We start from the raw sequence: 23,305 nt of genomic DNA, 5'->3' as shown, positions 1-23,305 counted from the left end.
CTGCCAGAACCCAAGATTTTGTCTGTGTCCTTTGAATACTGAAATGCGTAAGCAGACATTTTGAAATCTGGAGTTACCAGGAATGTGTGAGGGCTTTGCATGGGAAGCAATGCCTGCTGAGTTAAGATTCTGAATTTCAGATCTTACAACAATTTGTTTATTTTTTACACCTCCAAAATAGGTCTCCAGTGGCCTTTCTTTCTTGGTGAAATGATTTTTTTGGGACTCTGGGAACCCTGTTTTTCTGAGGTTTTGAGAGGAATTGAAATTTGTACTCCTCGGATACAATACCTATAACCCCCCTGTCCATGGCTATGGCAAGCCACTGCTGATAGCAAATGTCTGACCTGCCTTGTATCCTTGGTCTTGATTAGGGGAAAAACACGGTGGGATTTTGGGGCTTGGAAAATGGGGGTGTGGTAGATATACTATTTTCTTTTGTCAGAAGGGCCCTTTTCCCTCCCCACAACTGCCCTCTGTCTTCCAACTGACAATATTTCTTTTGCTCGCCCTTTTTACTTTGGGTTGTTGTCCTTTTCCTTACCTCCAGCACAAGGGCCCTTGTTTAGCGGGTTAATACCGGTTTTATTTTGATAGAGAAAGATGGAATATGCACCTTTTTAAACAAGAAACATCTCTATTAAAATATCACTTATGACCTAGACAATCATACATTTATATACATGAAAACAAACCATATTGACATATTTTCAGTTGCAAACATTATACATCACATATAATCTTCTATACAGTCATTGTCAATTGAACATTACATAGCTCATTCAATTAATGCCATCCCTTAAACCTCATTCCGCCTCCAAAATGTTATTCTGCATGTATTGTTCCCAACATTCCCATTTTTTCTATGTAATTTGCTCCTTTTTCTAAAGATCCCACTTCCAGTTCTTTTATCTCTGTTACTGTATTCACTACTTGTATTGTTGGTGTAGACTTTGATTTCCATTTTCTAGTAATTGCTTTTTTTGGCAGCAACCAGAATTAAACTCAGGAAGGCCTTGCTATATCTAGGCAATTTTGAATCTGTGTCACAGTTCAAATAATAATTTCTCTAGTTACACCAGTTTGCTCACCCTGTATTTCTGACAGAGCAGATGACATAGCAGAGACACAGTTAGTTAGCTACTGGAAGAGTTGAAGGGCTTTTGGAACTTAGAGAGAGTTACAGGCCATTATGACCATTTTTATAAAAACAGAATAGTATACCTGTTGACTGATTTATGATCCACTTAATATGTTCTGTGTAGCTTTTGCACTAAATGCAGAATTTGTTGTCTACAAACTCTTTGGGGATTCATAAAGTATTGCTGCACTCATTTCTGGTACATTCAGAAGTAAGAGTATAATAACAGAGACGTGAGTGTAAACATGCCACGTAACAAGGCTGCAAAGAGTAAAACTACCTGTGTAAAATATCTGCTTCTGGGTTTATCTTATTTTTGAAACTGGCCTATTGCGCTTTTAACAAATTATATGGAAAATGACTGGAATGAAGGAACTAGGCTTTGACTAATGAACATACAAACCATGAAATGGATACTTATTTCAAATGTATTGTGCTTTATGTATATTGGGTATACTATTCTTCAGTTTTTTTGACTGTGCAAAGATTTCATTTTATATATACTCTGATAACTATTTTGCAGGAAAACAGTACTTGCTTGACACAGTTATAAAAGTTTATGCATCACACTAATCATCATATAAATATTTTACTTCATTACAACTCTAGTTATCTGCAGATTGCATCAGCTTGCATACTTCATTACTCTGCCATTGTTTACCTTTCCTAAGTAGGCCTCTGCAATCTCCTTCATCTTGACAAGCACCATAGAAGAGATCTCCTCAGCAAAAAAGGTCTTTCTCTCACCCTTGTACTCCACCTCTACCTTTGGACGTCCTCCATCATTAATGACCTTAAAGGGCCAGTGTTTCATGTCAGACTGGACTGTTGGGTCATCATATCTACGTCCAATCAGGCGCTTAGCATCTAAGAAAAAAATTGACATGAGTGAATATGAGTAAATTGGTAATCATTGCTGATGTGGTAAAGATCACCATTTATAATGTCTTTCTTCTAAATGTATATAGTAGCTACACAAGATCAGACTCATTTAAATTATTTCAGTTCTACTCTTGTCATCTGTTCCTCATTTCCCTTTAGTCCTGGCTGTCATGATTACATGCATAATCTTACCTAAATAAGAATGCTCTTCAGATGTGCCCTCACTCTCTAGCACTAGAATTTAGTAGCCATAAGACTCTACCCTCTAAGAAGCTAGGATTGCCACCTAATGAAGGGACATATCCTTAACTACCTGGAAAGAAGTAATGGGGTACTCTGACAGAGCAGAATGAAGCTGGGGGGAAAAAATATGAGGTTAGCTGTGGCCAGATATAAAATGAAGTGAATATCTAAAATAAATAAATAAATAAAATATGCAGCTATAACTAGATTGCCCTCATTGGTATCACATGGCTTTAGAAAAAGATGTTTGCCACTGCATGAAATTAGACTAAGTGGGTACAGATGATATCTATAAAACTAGATCTCAGCCTCTTGGTGGGGCAAGAGATTTTAATTCTGCATGACAGGCAGCATGCAAACAGAAGATTCAATGACCAGTACTGAGTAAAATTTGAAAGTATGTACATTCAAAGAAGTCTGCAATAATAGCTAGAAAACATTTTAATAACAAAACAACTAAAACAGTAAGCTCTGAAATTAACTTAAAATTGGCATATATTAAAAAGAAACAGTTAACTTAATCAAAGCAGTAGTGTGTACCTGAGGGCAGGATGTAACCATGGTGATATTTTACTTTTGTTAATCTTAATCCTACAGCAATAAACCATATTTTCACCTTATGCTTATAGTTTAGCTTACAGCAATCCATTCATTGTCCACAATTTGCGGAGGAAGTAAGCAGTGTAACCAATATTTCCACAAGTAGTAGATTTTTCCTTTTATAGTTTTGCTTTCCAGCAGCACACCTTAATAGTTTATCCAGCAATATGTCTAAAATGAAATACAAGGATAAATAATCTATTCAGGACATAGGAATAAGGCAGATACTGCAACAGACAACATCCCAGGCTGTATTCTACATGGGTTAAGACAGGAATTACCATCACCACTGAGCATGCTTTTCAATCACAGCCTAAGCACTGGCTTCATCTCAGTGGAATGCAAAGCAACTACTGTCATCTCTTTGCACAAGGTGGAAGGGGGGGGTGCAACCACGGACCCCAGGAACTATAGACCCATTAGCCTGACCTGCCTTATCTGCAAGGCCATGGCATGAATCATCATGAACCTTATTAACAAAGATATAGGAAATCTCCAAATGCTTGACCCAACCCAGTCTGGCTTTGTCAAAGGGATAGTATACATTCACCAAAGATGTAGATGAGGACAAATTTGTGCATATAGCTTACCTAGACTTAGCTAAGCCCTTTGACACAATCCCCCCTCAAGCATCATTTGTAAACTCAGCCAACTGGGTATCAACCTATATATTATCAAGTGGGTTGCAAACTGGTTCACTGATAGAACTCATACAGTAAAAATAGGGGACTCTACCTCCTCTAGTAGACCTGTAACCAGTAGTGTTCCATAGGGATCGGTTCTAAGACCCCTACTGTTTGGAATCTACTTCTCCGAAGTACAGGGTAAAACTGAAGGACTGTGGCTGACAATGTTTGCTGATGACTGCAAACTGGGAGCAATTACTGAAACCCCTAGCAATGTCAGCATCCTGCAAGAAGATCTTACGCAGACTAATGACTGGTGCCAAAGTCATGGTCTTAAACTTAATGCAAAAAATGCATTATCATCTCCTTTGGCAAGGGTGATGTTCCTGCAGACTACCACATCAATAGCAATACCCTAAGCACACAGTCAGTGTTGAGAGAGCTGGGCACACAGGTTGCCAGCAACCTTAATTTCGATCACCATGTCTCCACAGTGGTAAGAATGGCATTTTTTGTTGCTCATGTCATAAGTAAGGGCATTGCCTCCAGAAAAAAGGAGGTTATAACCCCCTTGTACTCTTCCCTCATCAGGCCAATAATATAGTACAATGCTCCCTTTGGTAAGTTCCTTTCCAAACATCTGCAGTAATTGGAGAGACCACAAAGGTTCCTTATGAAGAAAATTCAGTGTCTTCAAGATCTGTTTTATGCAGATAAACCAAAATCATTGTCACTTTACTCTGTATCATACAGGCTGCTCAGAGGCAACCTGTGTCTTGCATATAGAGCAATCTCTGATCCAGGTTTGATGGAAATGCTGCACATTCGCAAGTCAAATGGCACACAGGTCACTCACTCAAATGACCTTAACCTGGTAAGTGACATCAACAGAACTTGCTGGATAGACAGATTTGTCTCACACAGGTTGCCCCACCTTTGGAACAAGCTTTCTATTCATGTTAAACAAAGCCCCTCATTGGCCCTATTTAAGAGCAATTTGGATGATTGGATGGGTAACTAGAAATTCACCCTAGGGTTCCACCTGTGTCCCTCTTGGACAGGGGCAATAGGTGCTGATTTTAATGTCTGCTTGAACCAGACACCCTTGGAAACACAGGCTGAACTTTGCTAGGCTTGTAAGGACCCTGTGGCTGTTAGCCTTGTAACCTCCTATGATCCTATGACCAAATGCATACTCACAGAATGTCTTTTCTTTGGGAGCACATAGTCAAAATTGGATGACTGAAAAAAGAAGTTATGTACTCACCATAACGTTCCATCTGAGAAGGTAAACTACATTTGTCAGCAAACTGTGGGTATCGGATCCATATCGGATCCAAGCCGGCAGCTTCAAACAGCTAAGATCAGAGCTCCAAGCTCCTCCCCCTTACCCATAATCCCCTGCCATCCCTCTCTGACCTCAGATCGAGTTTGCTATAGTCAAGGACTGGAGAACAAGGGTTAAATCCCATGGAGGGACTGCGTCTTTAACCGGAGGCCTTAAGAGGAAGGTACCTTTTAAGAAAGTCTTAACCTGATGTTACCCAGAGAAAAGGACAAGGAATCCTTCTAGGATGCACTATAGGTTAGGGGGATGGAGGGGGGTTGGTTGCTGACAAATGAAGTTTACCTACTCAGATGGAACGTTATGGTGAGTACATAACTTCTTTATCTGAAGTAGTTAACTTCATTTGTTCATCAACCTGAGGGACAGAGTCCCCAGCTACCCAAACTTGGGGGGGGTCCTCATGGAAGGATATTCCAGAGCACTGCAGAGCCAAAGGATGCTCTCCCTCTGGAAATTAGATCCAACTTGTAATGGTTAATGACAGTATGGGATGAAGCCCAAGTGGCCGCTGAACAAACGTCGTCCAGGGACACTCTGGAGCAAAAGGCAGCAGAAGTAGAAATCGATCGGGTAGAATGAGCGTGGGCTCCTTCAGGTAAAGGCTGACCATAACTCTTATATGCAAGAAGTATACATTGGGAAATCCATCTGGACAATGTAACTTTTGATACTGGTTTGCCCAAAGACAGTCTTGCAAAGGATACAAAGAGTTGCTCAGATTGCCTATGTTCAGCGGTCCTGTACAAATAGAATCTCAATTGCCTGTGTACGTCCGGAGAATGTAGTTTGTATTCACCCCTGTTTTGATAATTTGGAAAGAAAACTGGTAAATTAATAGAGTGATTAATATTGGGCTCAGAAGCAACTTTGGGTAGAAAGGAGGGATTGGTCCTGAGGAAAACTCTATCTTTATGGAAGACCAAGTACGAAGGTTTGGCACAAAAGGCTTGAAGCTCAGAAACCCTTCTAGCCGAAGTGATAGCAATGAAAAAGGCTGTCTTCCAAGACAAATATTTTAGATCAACCATGGCTGCGGGTTCAAACGGAGGGGCCATCAAGGACTGGAGAACAAGGGTTAAATCCCATGGAGGGACTGCGTCTTTAACCGGAGGCCTTAAGAGGAAGGTGCCTTTTAAGAAAGTCTTACATAATTTGGAAGATGCTAAGGAACCAAGATCACTTCCCACATGATAATGGGAAATCGAAGCTAATTGGACTTTGACCATGGAAGAGCTAGCACCTTGGTCGAATAAAGTCGACAAAAATTCTAACACCGCTGGTATGTGAGCTGTAAAGGGATCCAACTTCCTATGCTCCGCCCAGATAGTAAAGCATTTCCATGTGCTGTTATAAACCTTTCTCGTAGAAGGTTTATGGGCGGCTACTAAAATAGCCTTAACAGGGGATGAGATATCGGGAGTCCTAAGTATTACTGGAACTGGATCAGCCAAGCTGTGAGCTTGAGGTTGTCCAGATTCAGGATTGGTAATCCTAATTGGTGAGAGATCAGATCTGGGGTGGGATCTAGAATCCATGGAGGATTCACTAGATGAGACCATAGGCATGGGAACCACGTTTGACGAGGCCAGAATGGAGCTATGAGGATCACTCTGCTCCCCAACTGATGGGCTTTCTGCAAGAATTTTAGCATTAGGGGAAGAGGAGGATAAGCATAAAGTAGACCGGTTGGCCAAACATGCACAAGATCATCTCTGGGAGATTCCCCTGGTGGGGGAATTAGAGCGAACTAGTTGCCGCACTTTGCGTTCGAAGGAGACGCGAAGAGATCACAGCAAGGTTGACCTCACTTGAGGAAGATTTGCTTCACTATTCTGTGGTTTAGAGACCACTCGTACGGTGAGAGAATAGTTCAACTCAGCCTGTCTGCCAAAATGTTCGACTGACCCGGAATGTGTGCTGCTATGAGAAAGCGGTTGGTGGAAATCGCCCATTACCAAACTCTCATGGCCTCTCGACAAAGTGAGTAGGAACTGGTTCCCCCTTGTTTGTTGATATACCAGACCACTGACATGTTGTCTGTCTGAATTGCAACTGTCCCTAAGGGAAGAAGGGCCTGGAGTGCTTGCAACGCCAAAAGCACCGCTCTCATCTCTAGGACATTGATATGCAAGAAGGTCTCTGAATGGGTCCACGTGCCTTGGACAGTTCTGCCCATACAGTGCCCCCCCACCCTAGGCGAGAAGCATCCGTGGTCACAGTGGTTAGAGGTGGGGACATAGAAAAGGGGCATCCTATCTGGAGGTACGGAGACTGGAGCCACCAGAGCAGGGATTTCCTGCAAACCCTGCTGAGGGGGATGGGTGAACTCAGTGGGTGTAGCAGGATGGACCATTGAACCTGCAAGGTCCATTGTAGTATCCTCATGTTCAAGCACACTAGAGGTAGCAGATTGATCGTGGCCGCCATGGAACCTACAGCCTTCAGATCCAATTCTGCTGGAGGAGCCGAGGATTGTAGAAGGGCCAGTACGTGGAGCTTCAGAGTACGAATCTGGTCCGGAGTTAAGAAGACTCTCAATAGGTTTGTGTCTAACCTGGCTCCTATGCAGTCTAAGATCTGGGTTGGATGAAGGGAAGATTTGTTGAGGTTGATTGTGATTCCCAGCTGGGAGGCCAAGTGGAGGAAGTAATTTCTGGTTGAACATAGTAGATGCCTGTTGGGGGCGGTCAGGAGCCAGTCGTCCAGGTACGGGAAGACCTGTATTCCCTGGAGTCTCAGGTGGGCCGCTACTACTGCCAAAACTTTGGTGAACACCCTGGAGGCTGTGATGAGACCAAAGGGAAGGGCCCTGAACTGGTAGTGACTGGCTCCTAGCCGAAAGCGAAGAAACCTTCTGGATCGTCTGTCCATCAATATGTGGTAGTACGCATCCTTGAGGTCTATCGAGCACATCCAGTCGTTCTCCTGTAAGAGTGGGAGAATGGATTGAATGGTGACCATCCAGAACTTTTCTTTGGCCACTGACAGGTTTAGAAAGGACAGGTCGAGGATTGGCCTTAAGTCCCCCATCTTTTTTGGCACCAGAAAGAACCTGGAGTAGAAGCCCGATCCAGATTGGTCTCGAGGTACTTGCTGGATCGCTCTTTTTTCTAGCAGCTGCTTTATTTCTGCAGCTGCTGCCTCCCTTTGATTGGGTGGGACATCATGGAGGCTCCGGGGTCTGGGATGGGGATTCAGAAAGGGGATTTTGTAACCTCTGGATATGATTTGAAGCACCCAGTGATCTCTTGTAATGGACTCCCAAACTGCTAGGTGCCTCGAGAAATGCCCCCCGACTACCTCCAGAGTGAAACAGTTGGGTAACCCTTCAGGACTGCTGCGCAGATCGATCCGAAAAGGGTTCTCTCGACCCGAAATTCTTTGGTCCCCCTCTGCCTGTGGGCCGGCGTCCACCCTGTCCTCCTCTGCCTCTGAAGGACGAGGGGTCCGGAGCGAAACGGGACTGTTGAGACTTCTGGAACCACACCTTCTTTTGTCCCCTTTGGTTCCTGGAGAAGGACCTCTTGGGAGCCGAGAAGTAGACTCCGATGGCAGACAACGTCTTCCCATCTTTCTCGCTCTGGACCAGCATGTTGCGGACGGTCTTGCCAAAAAGTGAAGAACCGTCAAACGGGGCATTTGCGAAAGATGCCTTGAAGGGTTCTGCAAAATCTCAGAGGCGGAGCCAAGCATGTTGTCTTAAAACAATGCCCGCTCTGCTAGCTCTAGCGGCTCCTTCCATGGCATGGGAGAGGAGCCGCATAGAAGTGTTTGAAATGGACTTAATAGTGGCCATTCGAGCTGAGAATACCTTCTTATCGTCAGTCAACATGGACTCTGGGGGTGACCTGGTGTATTCCTTGATGAGATCCCACTGGAGTCGTATGACGTCTGCCATATAGTTCAGCGACCTTACAGCGAAGGTAGCTGAAGCAAACATCCGCTTCCCCAGGTGGTCCATCATCCGAGACTCCTTGTCGGGAGGATGGACCGAGGAACTCTCCTGGGCTAGTTCCCTCTTGGTGGCAGCCGCCACCAACGTGGCATCTACTGGAGCACCCTTGCTCCATACCGTCCTATCAGTGGGGGGACTGAGGATTTTATCCGGTCTCTTTGGAATGGGCTCAACAGTGTCTGGTTCCTTCTATGCCCTGGTAGTAATGAGATCTACCAGGGGATCAGCGGGAGGGGACACCCAAGAGGTAGATGGGCCTGTGTCAAACACCTCTAGAAACACAGACTCATCCAAGGAAGGTTTTTGGGCTGACCACCCCCCTCTAATTCGAAGCATTTCCATAATGTCTCCGAAGGAGACGTCCTCCGGTGGGGTATCCTTGGGGAACCTTCCCCTTCCTCTAAGTCCGTGTCTTCTGTCAAGGACTCAGGTGAGTCCAAGTGCCTCCTCTTGCACTTACGTTTGTGAGGGACCTCCTCGGGGGGGCTGTCCGAAGAGGCCTCACCACCCACATCTTGTTCCTCTAAGGGAATCATCTGGGACATAGGCGCAGGCTGTCCCTGGGGCCGGGTGATGGGAGGTAGACCCGTCTGAGAGAGAGTGCAAGGTGGAACCATAGTAAGAGCCTGGGGCCTCGAATCCCTTGACAATACCCTCTCCACAACATCAAACGCCGAGGGAGAACTGCTCTCTCTTGGATCCGAGAGCAGCCCCCTCGGATCCGATGTGTGGATCGGAGCCAGCGCCAAAGCAATCGGATCCAAAGGGCCAGTATGCTCCAACCGAGATGGAGCTGAAGACACACTGACGCCTCTAGATCCAAAGCTCAGCTCTCGGCTCTGAGAGCTCGGATCCGAGAAGGGACCCGACAAACTTGAGGGTACGGTCGGAGCCGAAGTACGAGGCACTATCGGCGCCGAACCTTCCCCGGCTCCTATGCAACCCGGATCCGAAGGCTCTGAACTCCGGAAGTGGGTCAGAGAAGGAGCAATCGGGGTGAAAAAGGGGGTCAAGCTCCCCACCGGAGTGGGGGGGGCAGGAGCATTCCCATCTGCAGCTGGGCCTGGAGGTACCTACGCATCATCCGGTCCATATCTGCATCAGACAAGCTTTGGGTGGACCTAGAAGAGGCCACCAAGGTGGGCCGGGAGTGCCGCCTCTATGACCTAGAAGGCGACTGGGTCTCCTCCTCTGGCTCCGGGGAGAAGCGAGGTGAATGGAGACGGGAAGGAGAAGGCCCGGAAGCCCTGGGAGAGGCTGCTTGTTTAGCTGGCAGAGCTGAGGAGAAAGACTCGGCCTGCCACTTGTTGTGTCTGTCTTTTTTCTTCTCCCGCCTAGCTTCCCTCTCCTCCTGGCCTAAGGTGGGAAGTTGAGTCCCAGCCAGGGGAGCAGGGATGGAAGGAGGCACTGCCGCGGCAGGTGCCACGGAGGGAGAGGAGGCCGAAGCTGAATCCAGGGGCAAAAGTCCTGCCAGAATCAACTTCGACCTCCTGTCCTTTAGAGCCCTGGGTTTGAAGGCTGCACAAATAGTGCAGCCTGAGGAAAGGTGGTCAACCCCAAGGCAAATAACACACCGAGTGTGGCCATCCACTGGGGATAGCTTATGGCAACACTCGGTGCATTTAGAGAAAAAGGTTTTTGGGGCCTCAGACATAGTCTAACTAAAAACAACACAAGGCCCAACACACATGCCTTCACACACACGGAGAGGATTAAACTACACTAAAACATAACAAAATAATTTTATAACTAAAGGGTTTTTAACACTAGGGAGTAACACACACAACAAGCAATATTAGCTACAAGAAAAAGTTAGAAAAAGGAATATTTTTCTCACTGAACGACTAACTCCCATGCCTGGAACTCATTCAAAGTTGTTGATTCAACCGCGGCAAACGAGATCTGAGGTCAGAGAGGGATGGCAGGGAGTTATGGGTAAGGGGGAGGAGCTTGGAGCTTGGATCTTAGCTGTTTGAAGCTGCCGGCTCGGAGCCAATATGGATCCGATACCCACAGGTTGATGAACAAATGAGGTTAACTACTTCAGATTTTATCTTTTTCAGGTGGTACAGCCCATCTTGAGATTCATCCAGTTGTTGGAGTATGTTTTATTACTGAGGATAGATAAAGGAGTGTATAGTCAATGACATAAGGGATCCAGGGGCAATGTTCTCATTTTTAATGAATTTTAGCACGGCTTTCTGTCAGCTAAATTTTGCTGAAAGTCATTTGCTCTGTTTGGTTACAACAAACCAGATCAAATGTGTTATGTGGGTAGATGTGTTAGTTGACTCAGGTGATTTTAAGATAATTGTATTACATATTTCTATTCATAACCAGATATCTTAGGTAGAGTCTAAAAAATAATGCTTATATTCATGACCTTTAAACCCTCATATTTCTGGACTCTAAGCATTACAAGTTGTGTGAACTGGATTTGAGGCACTTTACTCCCTACAAAACAACCAATGTCATGTATAACTTGCATTACAGAGATTCGTAGTACCAAGCTCATCACCTGCTGTGGTTGTGTACAGTGACTGCAACAATTACCACACTACACAGAGCCGTCTTACACTGCACAGCACAGATGTATATATTGTGTGGATGTAAAAACATCGGCCAGTATTGTACAGCTGCAAAGATAGGAAATCGTGTTTAAGCCATATGTTATCTTACCTTATCCTTTCTAAGCGTTATGCTGTATTCGAGCACTTTGTACAGTGTTATATCTCTGTATTTTCATACTGATAAAAATTATTTAAAAAGTGCTTAGACAACTCTTTAAACTCTAATAATGTATCCAGACATTTTTCTATGCTCTGCTATTAGTAAGTGCAAAACCATGCTACATACGGACTAAATACAGATTTCATCTTAAAGTTTACATGATTGGCAATAAAATTCCACTGATTCTCAGCCTCTGTCTAATGCGTCCAATGAGATTAAATGTTGCTCACATACCATTTATATTATCATAGTTTCACATTTCTCCATTTCAATAAATATTGCAGCAACCGAATAACACAAACTGAACTTCTTAGCTTCATATGAGAGTTCACAGTTGGTTGAACTAAGTGTTGCCGAAGTGTATCTGCACCTTGAGTAGTTATTGAGGTGTTGTAAGTTGTTTAAAAATATTACAAAAATTAATATCTGTATTGTTTATTGTGACTTATCAAAAACAGTTTAGACACAGAATTTAATAAATGATGCCACTGTAAAGACTATGTTGTGTAGATCAGTTTGACATTTATACCTGCTTATTAACTCGTATGGTTCTAGAAATCTGAGCATTTGTTTGAACCATGAGAAAATAACATTTTCGAAAAATGCTCAATACACAACAACTGGAAGCTATTACAATGCAAACCTTAAGAGCTCTGTCAGAAGGAGTAAGCTTTGGTTGCTTTTGTTTAAATGATGCGTTTATGTTTTAGGGCACTTTACACTGTATTTCTGATGCCAAATTAGGTAGTACATTTCGTATGTTCTTTGTCAATAACTTTTTTTCCCCAAAAATCTCTTTATTCCAATTTTCTTTTTTCAAATAATAACAACAATACAGTAACTCAAAAACACAAATAAACAATAAAAATACCTATCTAAAGAAAACAGACAACAATCTCGTTCCGAGAAAATTATACATATATATATATATATATATATATATATATATATATATATATATATATACATATACACAAGAAGTCACTACATCGTCAAGTAAAGTATGAGAATTCTTATGTTCATTTGGTCTCATAAGGGATAGTGAAAAAGGGGATAGTCTATATAGAGAGTAAAACTAGAAATGTAACCATTTATTTGTATGTTTAGGGAAAATTTCTAGTTACACATATACTAAGAGAAGGGAGAAGATGCAAGAAAGACTGTTTATACTGCATTCATTTCTTATTTAAAGGTTAGCTTTTCATGACAATTTGTAGGCGAATTTTATTTGTCAAGAATTATATCTAGTAAGTAACCCCAATATTTTTGGAAATAGCATTTGTTTTTTGTTTTTGAATAAATTAATTTGTGAGATGAGATGTATTTGATAGCAAGATTGCTAAAATTTTCCCATGTAATTGGTGACATGACATTCCAATTCTTTGTAATAAAGAATTTAATAAAGGCACACATCGTAATAAAGACATGCTTTAATATTTTTGGGTGTTGATTGATATTAATGTGCAATATAGCTGTCTCCCATGTAAGGGTTGATTTTTCATATCCCATCTTCTCTAATCTTACTCTCAAGGAACACCATAAGTTGTGTATCTTAGTACAGTTCCACATGACATGTAAAATATCAGCTGTTTGATCTGGACAATGGGGACATATAGGCAAAAAGTTAGGATTGAATTTATTTAGTCAATAACTTAAGCTGGCCCAAACTTTTTTTATCCTTCTGAACTGTACCAGCAGTATGAACAATTGCAACAATAAACTACAATAGATTAACTAGGAACAGCACCAAACTAAAGGCAACATGTAGAAGAGGAAGTAATCCATATTTTTGGGCAGTCTGTTCCTTTGAAAAAGGATCTAGAGGAAAGTCTTGCAAAACGTTTCTGCTCTCCCCTGGAAATGATGTGGTTCCAGGAAAGCCTGGCATGGGTACCACAACTGGTTCCCTGATCACTTGAGAGGTATGGGGATTTCTTCCAAAAATGTAGAAAATAATGGAAGAAAGAAATTTGTCCAGGCTGGGCTGGGTCCTGAATTTAAAATAAGTATGTGCTTATAGAAGCAGACTTCTATATTTATAAATGATACGGAGTATTTTATACTCTGAACCATACCCTGTACTGACCCAATCCATAGAAAAGATGTCTTAATTTTGAAGTAAAATCTGCAGTAATGGCTCATATTGAAACATTGGGTTTTCTTCATCTTATGTCATAATTAGTATAGAATTTATATAAATGGATTTTTAAGTCCTGTATCTTACCCGAGTATATAATACATATTTTCATTTCTGTAAAATTAATAAAAACTGTTTAAAATACTATGTTGTAGTGTTGATGACAAATTCTACTCGATTTTTCTTCCTATAACTTTAAGATATTAAACAGCACTGTTATAGGTTCATAGACTGGTACTAAGCTAACTGCCCTTGCGAGCCATTTTAAGCCTAGCCAATTATCCCTTGTGAGAATCAAACCCTGCACCTTGTGTTTGTAAGGCAAATACCTTAACCATTAGGCCACCCTCCATGATGGTAGATGTTGTGTGTCTGGTAGCCAAAGAAATTAATCTTTCCACTGCAGCACAGAGAGCCAGAAGGCTAATTCTTAATGAGCAAAACTGCTAAATATAAATTATCTAGGGCTGTATACTGCTATAATTTGACATTAAACAAAGATAATCAGTAATTGCTAAGATTAGGAATCACCTAACTTGGTTTTCCTTCCCTAAAACAGTCCAAACTTGGAGGATGGTTATATTATTTAAGGGCTGTGAGGGGCAAGAACAAAGCTGACAAAAGCCTTTGGGAAATAAGGGAGCTAAGTCATGCCACTGTTAGGTGTGCAATAATTTTAACAATTGATACTAACTGCCCATCCATCCATCCTCAAACCCTTTTTCCATTTTACACATGGGGTTGGGTTGTTACTTCAACAGTGATAATCAACTTGATCCAAGGTTTACAATGCTATCCATTTCTAGATAATTAAGTACCATATATTTTCATTTCAAAGCTGCCCTCAAATAGAAGCCAAAAAAAAAAAAAAAGAAAATAAAAGAAATAGAACCACCTTGAAATTGTACTCAAGTATTTGAGATCAGCTTGTGTTAAAAGTATTCTCATATTTCTAAACAAGAAGAAATAAGCAGAAAACATTTAAAAATGGAGTCGCTTAAGACAAGATTAACCTGAATTCTGGCTCTGGTGCTGACAACAACCAGTGCAAGCTCCTAAAAACATGTGAACCTTTGGCCACTATTTTACAGTTTCTATTCCAAAAAAAAAAACCATTGGCATCTAATTTTGAATTAGTTAAATTCCCCATGGATATAGATTTTCAAACAGAAGCTGTACCTGTATGCAACTGATTTTAACAGAAGCTGCAACTTCTAAATGTATATGTATATATATATATATATATATATATATATATATATATATAAATATATGCTTTTGATTTCATCATAGCACACATTTGTTGACTGCTGCTGTTTAATTTTAGTCGTTGGTGAAACTGGTTGTATTTTATTACAGTCAAATTGCAACAGTTTGTAATATAGTTAAGGAAGTTTTTTCTTTCGCCTCCATGGTTGCATGACTATGGAGTTAGTATATTTAATTTTTGGCGCTATGGGGGCAGAACCCCCATATGGGGGGTGTGAGGGTGAAGTCTTAGTGTAAAAGTTTAGTTTTTACTTGTTTTATGTCACTGCAAATTAATGGGTTTGTTTAGATTTACAATCACTGCATTCACTATTGTTTTTTTCCAATATAGTTCACCAATGATCCTATCTGACGTATTAACTGTTGATCGAAATTCATCGATAATCTAATGACCTATACTCATATATATGTGTCTGAATGATTGACGCAGTTTATTCTCACATTCTGCTCCCAGGGATACAGATTTACTTTGGTAAATTATATGAATTAACCTTTTTTGACTGTATTGTGCATTTATCACCCAAACTAATATGTTGCAAGATAACATAGTAAAACACTGAAAGATAGACTTTTGCCAGCAAATTTGGTGTCACTTGGTGAGTCTGCGCTGTTCTCAAACGTGTGGATGCTACTAACCAGCAGCAATCTTTTCAGCTTATTTCAGGAATTATTTATATCTGTCCTATGCATTCCTGACTCCCCTCATATATTTGACATTATCCATGTCTCAAGAATGATATACAATTATTTTCACTCTTTTCTGTGAAAAACATTTTGTTGAATCATTCCTTAGCTGTTCAAATTGAAACTTCACATTGTGTCTTTTTAATTTCTTACATCGGTTCTTGATAGAGCTGTTCATAGGCTCATAGGTAGGTACTACGCTATTGGCCCTAGGACCTATATAAGCCTAACCAAAAAGGTACCCTGGCGTTCGCCACCCAAGAAAATTATTTTCCTGTGCCCCTGTCGAGCAGAGCAGCAGAAGTGATCCCTGGGGTGAATTTCCTAGTTCCCATCCGCTCATCAAGATATTTCTTGAAGAGTGCTAATGAGGAGCTTTGTTTGATGTAGATAGGTAGTTTGTTCCAGAGTACGGGAAGTCACTGGGACAGGAATCTATCCCCCCAGCATGTTCTGTTTATTGTGGTTACAAGGTTTAGGTCCCTAGAGCGTGTAGCTCAGAGGGATTCGGATTTCTTTAAGTGGAGCATGTCCAACAGCTCTGGGTTTGACATAGCTTTGTATGTTAGGCCAAGATCACCTCTGAGTAGGCGACATGCAATGGAGCAAAGCTGGAGTTTTTTGATACAGTCTGCTTAGGGCATCTGTTTGAGGCTGGTAATCCTCTTTGTGAGAAATTTCTGCAGCCTTTCCAGTTGTTGTAGATGTGTTCTGATGTACATACCAAAAGGGATGTTGTACTCTATAATGGGTCTAATGAGTGACAAGTAGAGGGGAACAATGACCTCTTTTTTCCTGGATGAGAAACCTTTTGTGATGAGCTGTGCCATGTAGAAGGATTTCCTGACTACTGTGGCAATGTGATTATCAAAGGAGAGACTACTGTCCACCTGTGTCTCAAGGTCTCTTATCACACTTTCGGTGTTAAGTAGACAACCGCCTATGTGGAAGTTCATGGGTACAGAGTTTTTACCAAAGGGAATGACAATGCAATTTTTGGCATTGAGCTTCAGGCCATGGCTTTGACACCAAGCATCAATCTCAGTGAGGCCCTTTTGTAGGATGTACACATCATTAGGAGTTTTGATTATGGCTCCTAGTTTGTAGTCATCTGCGAACTTCATTAGCCATAGACCTTCTGTGTTAGCCTGTACTTCAGAGAAGTAGATACCAAACAGGAGAGGATCCAGGACTGAACCCTGTGGTACTCCACTTGTCACTGGTCTGAAGTCGGATTTGGAGTCTGCTACTTTCACAGTGTGGGTTTTGTCAGTGAGCCAATTGGCAACCCATCTTGTGACATAGGGATTTATACCTAGTTTAGTGAGTTTATCTATAATTCCAGAGTTGGGGATGGTGTTGAAAGCCTTGGCGAGATCTAGAGAGGCTGTGTGAACCACCTTACCCTCGTCTACGGCTTTGGTTACTGCTTCAAAGAAGTCTATCAGGTTTAGGAGACATGATCTGCCTTTTACAAACCTGAACTGGGTGGGGTCCACAGTTTGGAGATTACCAATGTCTTTGTTTATAAGTTCCATGATGATACGTTCTATGGCCTTGCAGACTAGGCTCGTCAGGCTAATGGGGAGGTAGTTCCCAGGGTCCGTGGTGGCTCCCCCTTTGTGGAGTGGGATAACCATCACTTTGCGCCATTCAGTGGTGAGGTGAGGCTATGATTGAACATGGTACTTAGGTAGGGTGCCAGTTCATTCTGTAGTTCATGTAGAATGCAGCCTGGGATATTGTCAGGTCCCATGAATGCTGTGTTCTTGGCTTTGGAGAGTGTGTTTTTTACCTGTGCAGCCATGATTACAGGAACTTTGCATTCTTACGGTATAGAGATGGGCCCTTTGGGGGATGAGGGGGAGGGTAAAGTTAGCACTGAATCTATTTGCCAGGATGTTAGCAATATCAGTTGGTTCTGTATATTTAGTGCCATTGTGCTGTAACTCAGTGCATATCTGAGTGTTGCCATTGAGATTCTTGACATAGCTATAGAATGCTTTGTGGTTGTCTTTAGAATCAGTGGCAATTTTGTTTTCGTAAGTAGCTTTGGAGGATTTTATGAGGGATCTCAGCTTTTTACTGAGGCTGACCAGGGAGCTCCTCCAATCATGGGACTTTACTCTTTTTTTGCAACAGTTTCTTTCCTCTGTTGTAGAGTTTGTTTATGGCAGGGGACCACCAGATTGGCTTCCTTTTTTTGGAGGATATCATCTTGGTTCTGTTAGGGATAGCATAATCCATGCACTTCTGTAAATGCTTATAAAGTGCATTTGTGTAGGATTCAGCAGTCATACCTCTGTTGTCTATCTACATGGGTGTCGTGACGTTTGCCACTTCTGCCTTAAGAAGCGTGAAGTTGGCTTTGGAGAAATTTTTACGGTTGTTTCCCTAATGGGGGCTGGGAGTGGGATGTGGATGTCTAGGGTGATTAGCTTGTGGTCGGCTCTGACCAATGAAGAATAGACCTCTGGTGTGGAACACCGGTTGCCCATGTTGGTAATGCCCAAGTCTAGGATATTGCTGCCCCTGGTGGGGGTGTGGAGAAGTTGATCCAAGGCATTGGAATTTATTAATTCCAGAAAACGCTGAGCAAAAGAGTTGGTACATGAGTACTTTTCCCAGTTAATGGTGGGGTAGTTGAAAGTGCCCATTATTAGGGTGTTGGGTTGTACCCTAATATTTTCCAGTGTATCAAGAAATAAGGAGTGGGAATCCTGGGGCATGGTGAGAGATCTTTAGCAAGCTACAATTTGGATTGCGGTCTTGCCCAGAGTTAGTTGCACTTGGATAATCTTGGATGCATTATGCTAAGCAACTAGCCTGGAGGTGTGGATATCCTTAATGAATACGGACACACCTCTACCTTTAGTTTTTTGGTCCAGGTTAGGTGGCCGAAAGGTGTGGCATAAATTATAACCTGGTAATGCAGGGGTGGTGTCTGGAGCCTGCACAGATGTCGATGTTCTCCATTTTAAGGAGTGCCTCGAGTGAGTGCATTTTTAGGTTTAGACTTCTAGCATTGAGTAGCATTATTCTCATATTTTGCTTGCTTGTACCTGTTATGGTGGTGAATTTGTCCTTTGAACCTTGCCTAAAAAAGGCACTATAGGGGTGGCAAGAGCCTTAGCCAGTATTCAGAATCACAAGTGCGACAGGTGCAGGCCATCTCTGGCAAAGCATCGTGGTCTGTCGATCATGTCATCCCAGGTAGACAGATACTGGATCCCCTTAGAATGACACCATAAGCTTAGCCAATTATTGAAGTCAGTCATTTTGTCCTTGTACTATTGTATCATTTGGGGTGATGGCAGGATGCTACTCAGGGCTAGGGTCATACCTGCCTGGGCTACAAGATCAGAGAGCTCCTCCATGTCTCTCTTCATGTAGACCAGGGAGGTACGTCTCAGGTCATTCACACCAACATGGACAATGACAGAGTCATATTTGTACTTGTTGTGGAGTAAACTGAGTATGTGCATTATGTGCTGGATCCTAGCACCCAACAGGCAGCTGACAGTAACTTTCTCCTTGTTTAGCCTGGTGAGTGAAACATCAGTGTTCCAGACTATAGAGTCACCTATGACTAGAGTGTTGGGTACGTTATACCTTATGGGCTGTGGTTGAGTGGCACACTGAGTTTGTGGGCTGTGTGTCATTTGGGTTGTGTTGGGGGGTTTAGGTTGCTTGTGTTTCTGCTTTGGAGGTCTCTGTTGCTTGGACAGATTTTTATTGACAGCCTCCGGGAATGTAGGTGTGTGTTTTATGTTATTATATGTGTGTGTGCTTTGGTGGTGTAGGTTTTGAGGGACTATGTGATGAGTGTGGTGCAAGTGTTTACCTTCTCCTCTTGACTGTCTTGTCCAGTCTTGGGTGAAGAGAGCTTTGCTTCTAGTTTGGCTATATAAGTGCATCTCACAGGTTGAAGTGTTGGGTGGTAGGAGGAGAAGGTTGTTTGTGTACATGAGGCAATTGCTGCATTGCCCCAAATGCCCAGATTCATCAGGTAGACAGGAGAAAACACCAGGAGCTGACCCTTAGACATGCCTAAATAGGTGCTTATTTATTAAGTACTAAAAACTGTTTTCCTCTAGACAAGTGAGGAAAGTTGAGTGCTGTAGTAATTTGTAGCTTATTTAGTGCTTACAACAAGTTCTGAACAAGTGCTGAGCTCAAAGAAGCAGATTTGAGTGCTAAAACTAAAAAGAACTGGCTACTCCTAAGTGGAAATTTGAACAGCAGACTTTATGGCGTTGGGAATAGTTTAACCATAGCTAAGCGGCGATGCATAAAGTGTATTTTTTTTAATATAACAATAGCAAATGAGCAAACTTATTTAAACAAATTAACCAATAAAAAGCTAAAAACTGAGCCCGTTTCAGCAGTCTTCAATCAGACACATTCTAACTGCACACTCCTGCCACTAGGGTGCAGGGGAACCTTCTCCAAAAAAGATGTCCTGGATTAGTGCTCAGGTTATACAAACAAAGCTAGATTCAGCATGTCTAAATCTAGTCTGTGCTACAACAAACAAGGCATACCAAATTCAGAAAGAAACAGTTCAAATAAGCAGGCACAATAAGCCTTTAACCAGAAACTCCCAGCTCAGAAGGGCAGAATCTACCCTCTCCTCCCACAATAGTGCAGACCACACCTTCTTAATGTAAAGTAACTGGCCCGAAGCCCAAGGGCTTAAACCAGAACTAATACACTTTTAGAATAACAGCCAGTAAGCCTTCAATCAGCAATTCCCAACTTAGAAGGATGTAAGCTACCAGTCCTGCCACAAAAGTGCAGACCACAAACCTTCTTAATGTAAAAAAACTGGTCTGAAGCCCAAGTGCTCAAACCAAAGGCTTAGAATAACAGTTACAATTTAATCAGGCTTCTAACAAGCAGTAATAAATGCAGTATGAGTAAATGCAATTAAGTACTTTTAAGAACAGGCAGAAAAAGCAAAATAAAGTTAAAGTAGGAAGAAACACAAATACAATAAAATCAGATGAATAAAGTGCAATTTTTTTATATAACAATAGAAAACAAGCAAACTGATTTAAACAAATTGCCCAATTAACCAGTAAAAAAGCTCAAAACTGAGCCCTGTTCCATCAGTCTTCAATCAGACAAGTTTTAATTGCAGCCTTCTGTCACTAGGGTGCAGGGGAACCTTCTCCAAAAAAGATGGTCTGGATTAGTGCTCAAGTTATACAAACAAAGCTAGATACAGCAGGTCTTAATCTAGTCTATGCTACAGCAAACAAGGCGCACCAATTTCAGAAAGAAACAGTTCAAATAAACAGGCACAATAAGCCTTTAACCAGAAATTCCCATCTCAGAATGGCAGAATCTAGCCTCTCCTCCCACAAGAGTGCAGACCACAAACCCTCTCAATGTAAAATAACTGGTCTGAAGCCCAAGTGCTTAAGCCAGAGCTAATGCACTTTTAGAATAACACACACTGAGCCTTCAATCAGCAATTCCCAACTTATAAGGATGTAAGCTAACTGTCCTGCCACAACAGTGCAGACCAAAAATCTTCTTAATGTAAAAGAACTGGTCTGAAGCCCAACTGCTTAAACCAAAAGGCTTACAATAACAGTTACAATTTAATCAGGCTATTACCAAGCAGTAATAAATGCAGCAGAATTAATACAATTGCGTACTTTTAAGAAGAGGCAAAAGCAAAATAAAGTAATAAAGTAGGACGAAACACAAATACAGTAAAAGCAGATGAATAAATGCAATTTTTTATTTATTTTTTTAGTAAAGTGCAAGGAGAAAGGAAGGAGGAGCAGAAGATAACTCAAGGTTAAGAACCTAAGTGGGTTGGCCTTCTCAAATGTTCTCCCTGTATTAAGTAGAGTGAACACTAGACTGGAAGGGGTGTCCCAGATAAAATTTACAGTAGGGGTGGGCAACTGCAAAGCCACCAACTATAACAACACCACAAGAATAGGGTGAGAGGGAGGGAGAAACAGTTTAGGATAGATGAGAAACAGAAAACAATGCCAGAAAATATATAAAATAATTCAGTCAGACAAAAAAATAATTCAGTCAGGCAAAATAAAGACAATGCAGAACTCTGAAAGGTTAAAATGCCAATAAATATACTTATCAATCAGCGATATATTTCCAGATTGTTTGAGAATCACACTTCAGCCAGAACACCAAGAGTTTCCAAAAGTGTATATTTTTGTTCTATGGCCTCTACAGGCAACTGCTGAGTAGTTCTGAAAAACACATTAGGTGGTATACATGGGATAATGTGAGTTATATAAATATTAAAATTTGTCGGTCGTGAATATAAAGAATTGCTCTGATGTGAGTTTGTCATTTACATTATTACACAGATGTCAGAATGTGGCATGTTGCAGCCATACCAGTTGCCAGCACATTTAAGATTTATATTTTAATCATAACATTCTGGACGTCAGTAGCACCAGAACACATCACCCATCCCAAGCACTTCTGTTATGTTTAATCAGTATTCAAAGCAGTTAAGTAGAACTGAGAAGTTCTGTTATTGTGCATTCTGAGACTGACAATAACCCATCATTGAGTGTTCTGCAAAATAAAAATTAAACAGACAACAATCCTCACAAAAAGGAATGAATAACCTGTATCTTAAGAATGAAAGAGATATGCTTAACAGTTAGAGTGATGGCAAAGCCTAGATGTGGAATATAATTAGTTTTAGTGTGTGTGTGTGTGTGTGTGTGTGTGTGTGTGTGTGTGTGTGTGTGTGTGTGTGTGTGTGTGTGTGTTTTGTAATATAACAAATCAATTACATCTGATAATGATATGGGCAGAATTTGGATTTGTTCCACTACGTCAAAAGACAACTCATCAAAAGATCATTTTAATGAGTTTGTTTCCTTCACAGTGGAACATTCCTGACATTTCAGGATGAGAGGGAAGTGCCCCCTGTCACATATCCTCCCTTGCTTTAATATGATGATTCTAGAATTGCACTATTCCTGAGGTAGGGAGCAAAACTGATGAAGTAGACTTTAAATTTGTCTCCTGATTAAACAGATGCTCCCCATAATATCCATGATTTAGGTTTCCACTTCACCCTTATACTCATATGGCACAACTTTTCACATTCTATGACTTGTTAATCAGAACTTTAATAGATGGGGAAAAATATATACTATAAAATACCACTCCCAAATAAAATATATTACATAGGAAAGTAAATAAACTTCAGAGTCTGAAAGGTTAGCGCTCAATGTAATATGCTGGCAAAGATGTCATTTATAGGTTGCAATGTGTTTACTAGGCTAACAGCCACAAGGGCCTTTTTAAGCATAGCCATGCATCCCAAATCTCTGACATGTTCTGATACCCTTGATAAAGGTAAGTGTGGGCCTGGGAGATGAGCCATTTACAGGTTGCCTGTGTCCATTAGAGACATAAGTGCCAAACCAGGGATGAATTTCATCCACTCATCCGAGCTACACTTGAACTGGGGTAGGGAGGAACTATGCTTCACATGGATGGGGAGCCTGTTCCATAAACAGGGTAGTCTCAAGATATATACCTATCTCTCCACCAGGTCCTATTTATATCACAGGCAAGGTTTAAGTCTTTAGAATGGGTAATTCTGGTGCTGTATGTTTTGTGGATATGCAGCAGGTCCATCAGACTGGGGTCTGACAATGCCCTGGATGCCAGGCATAGACAT

General features: G+C 41.6%; 1 protein-coding gene across 1 annotated transcript in view; it reads right to left on the bottom strand.

The window, feature by feature from the left end:
- LOC122809247 (heat shock cognate 71 kDa protein-like) overlaps nt 1-23,305 on the bottom strand; it is a 162,156-nt gene that overhangs the window by 86,265 nt on the left and 52,586 nt on the right. Inside the window, exon 3 of the mRNA XM_044080573.1 lies at nt 1,803-2,008. Coding sequence (XP_043936508.1) covers nt 1,803-2,008 — 206 coding nt within the window. The remainder of the gene's footprint in view (nt 1-1,802; nt 2,009-23,305) is intronic.

This window comes from Protopterus annectens, chromosome 8.part0 (genome assembly GCF_019279795.1).
Source record: "Protopterus annectens isolate FY-2018-M chromosome 8.part0, PAN1.0, whole genome shotgun sequence".
NCBI lineage: Eukaryota > Metazoa > Chordata > Ceratodontiformes > Protopteridae > Protopterus > Protopterus annectens.
Note: the sequence above shows the minus strand (reverse complement) of the source record. Positions and strands in the feature narration are given on the sequence as shown.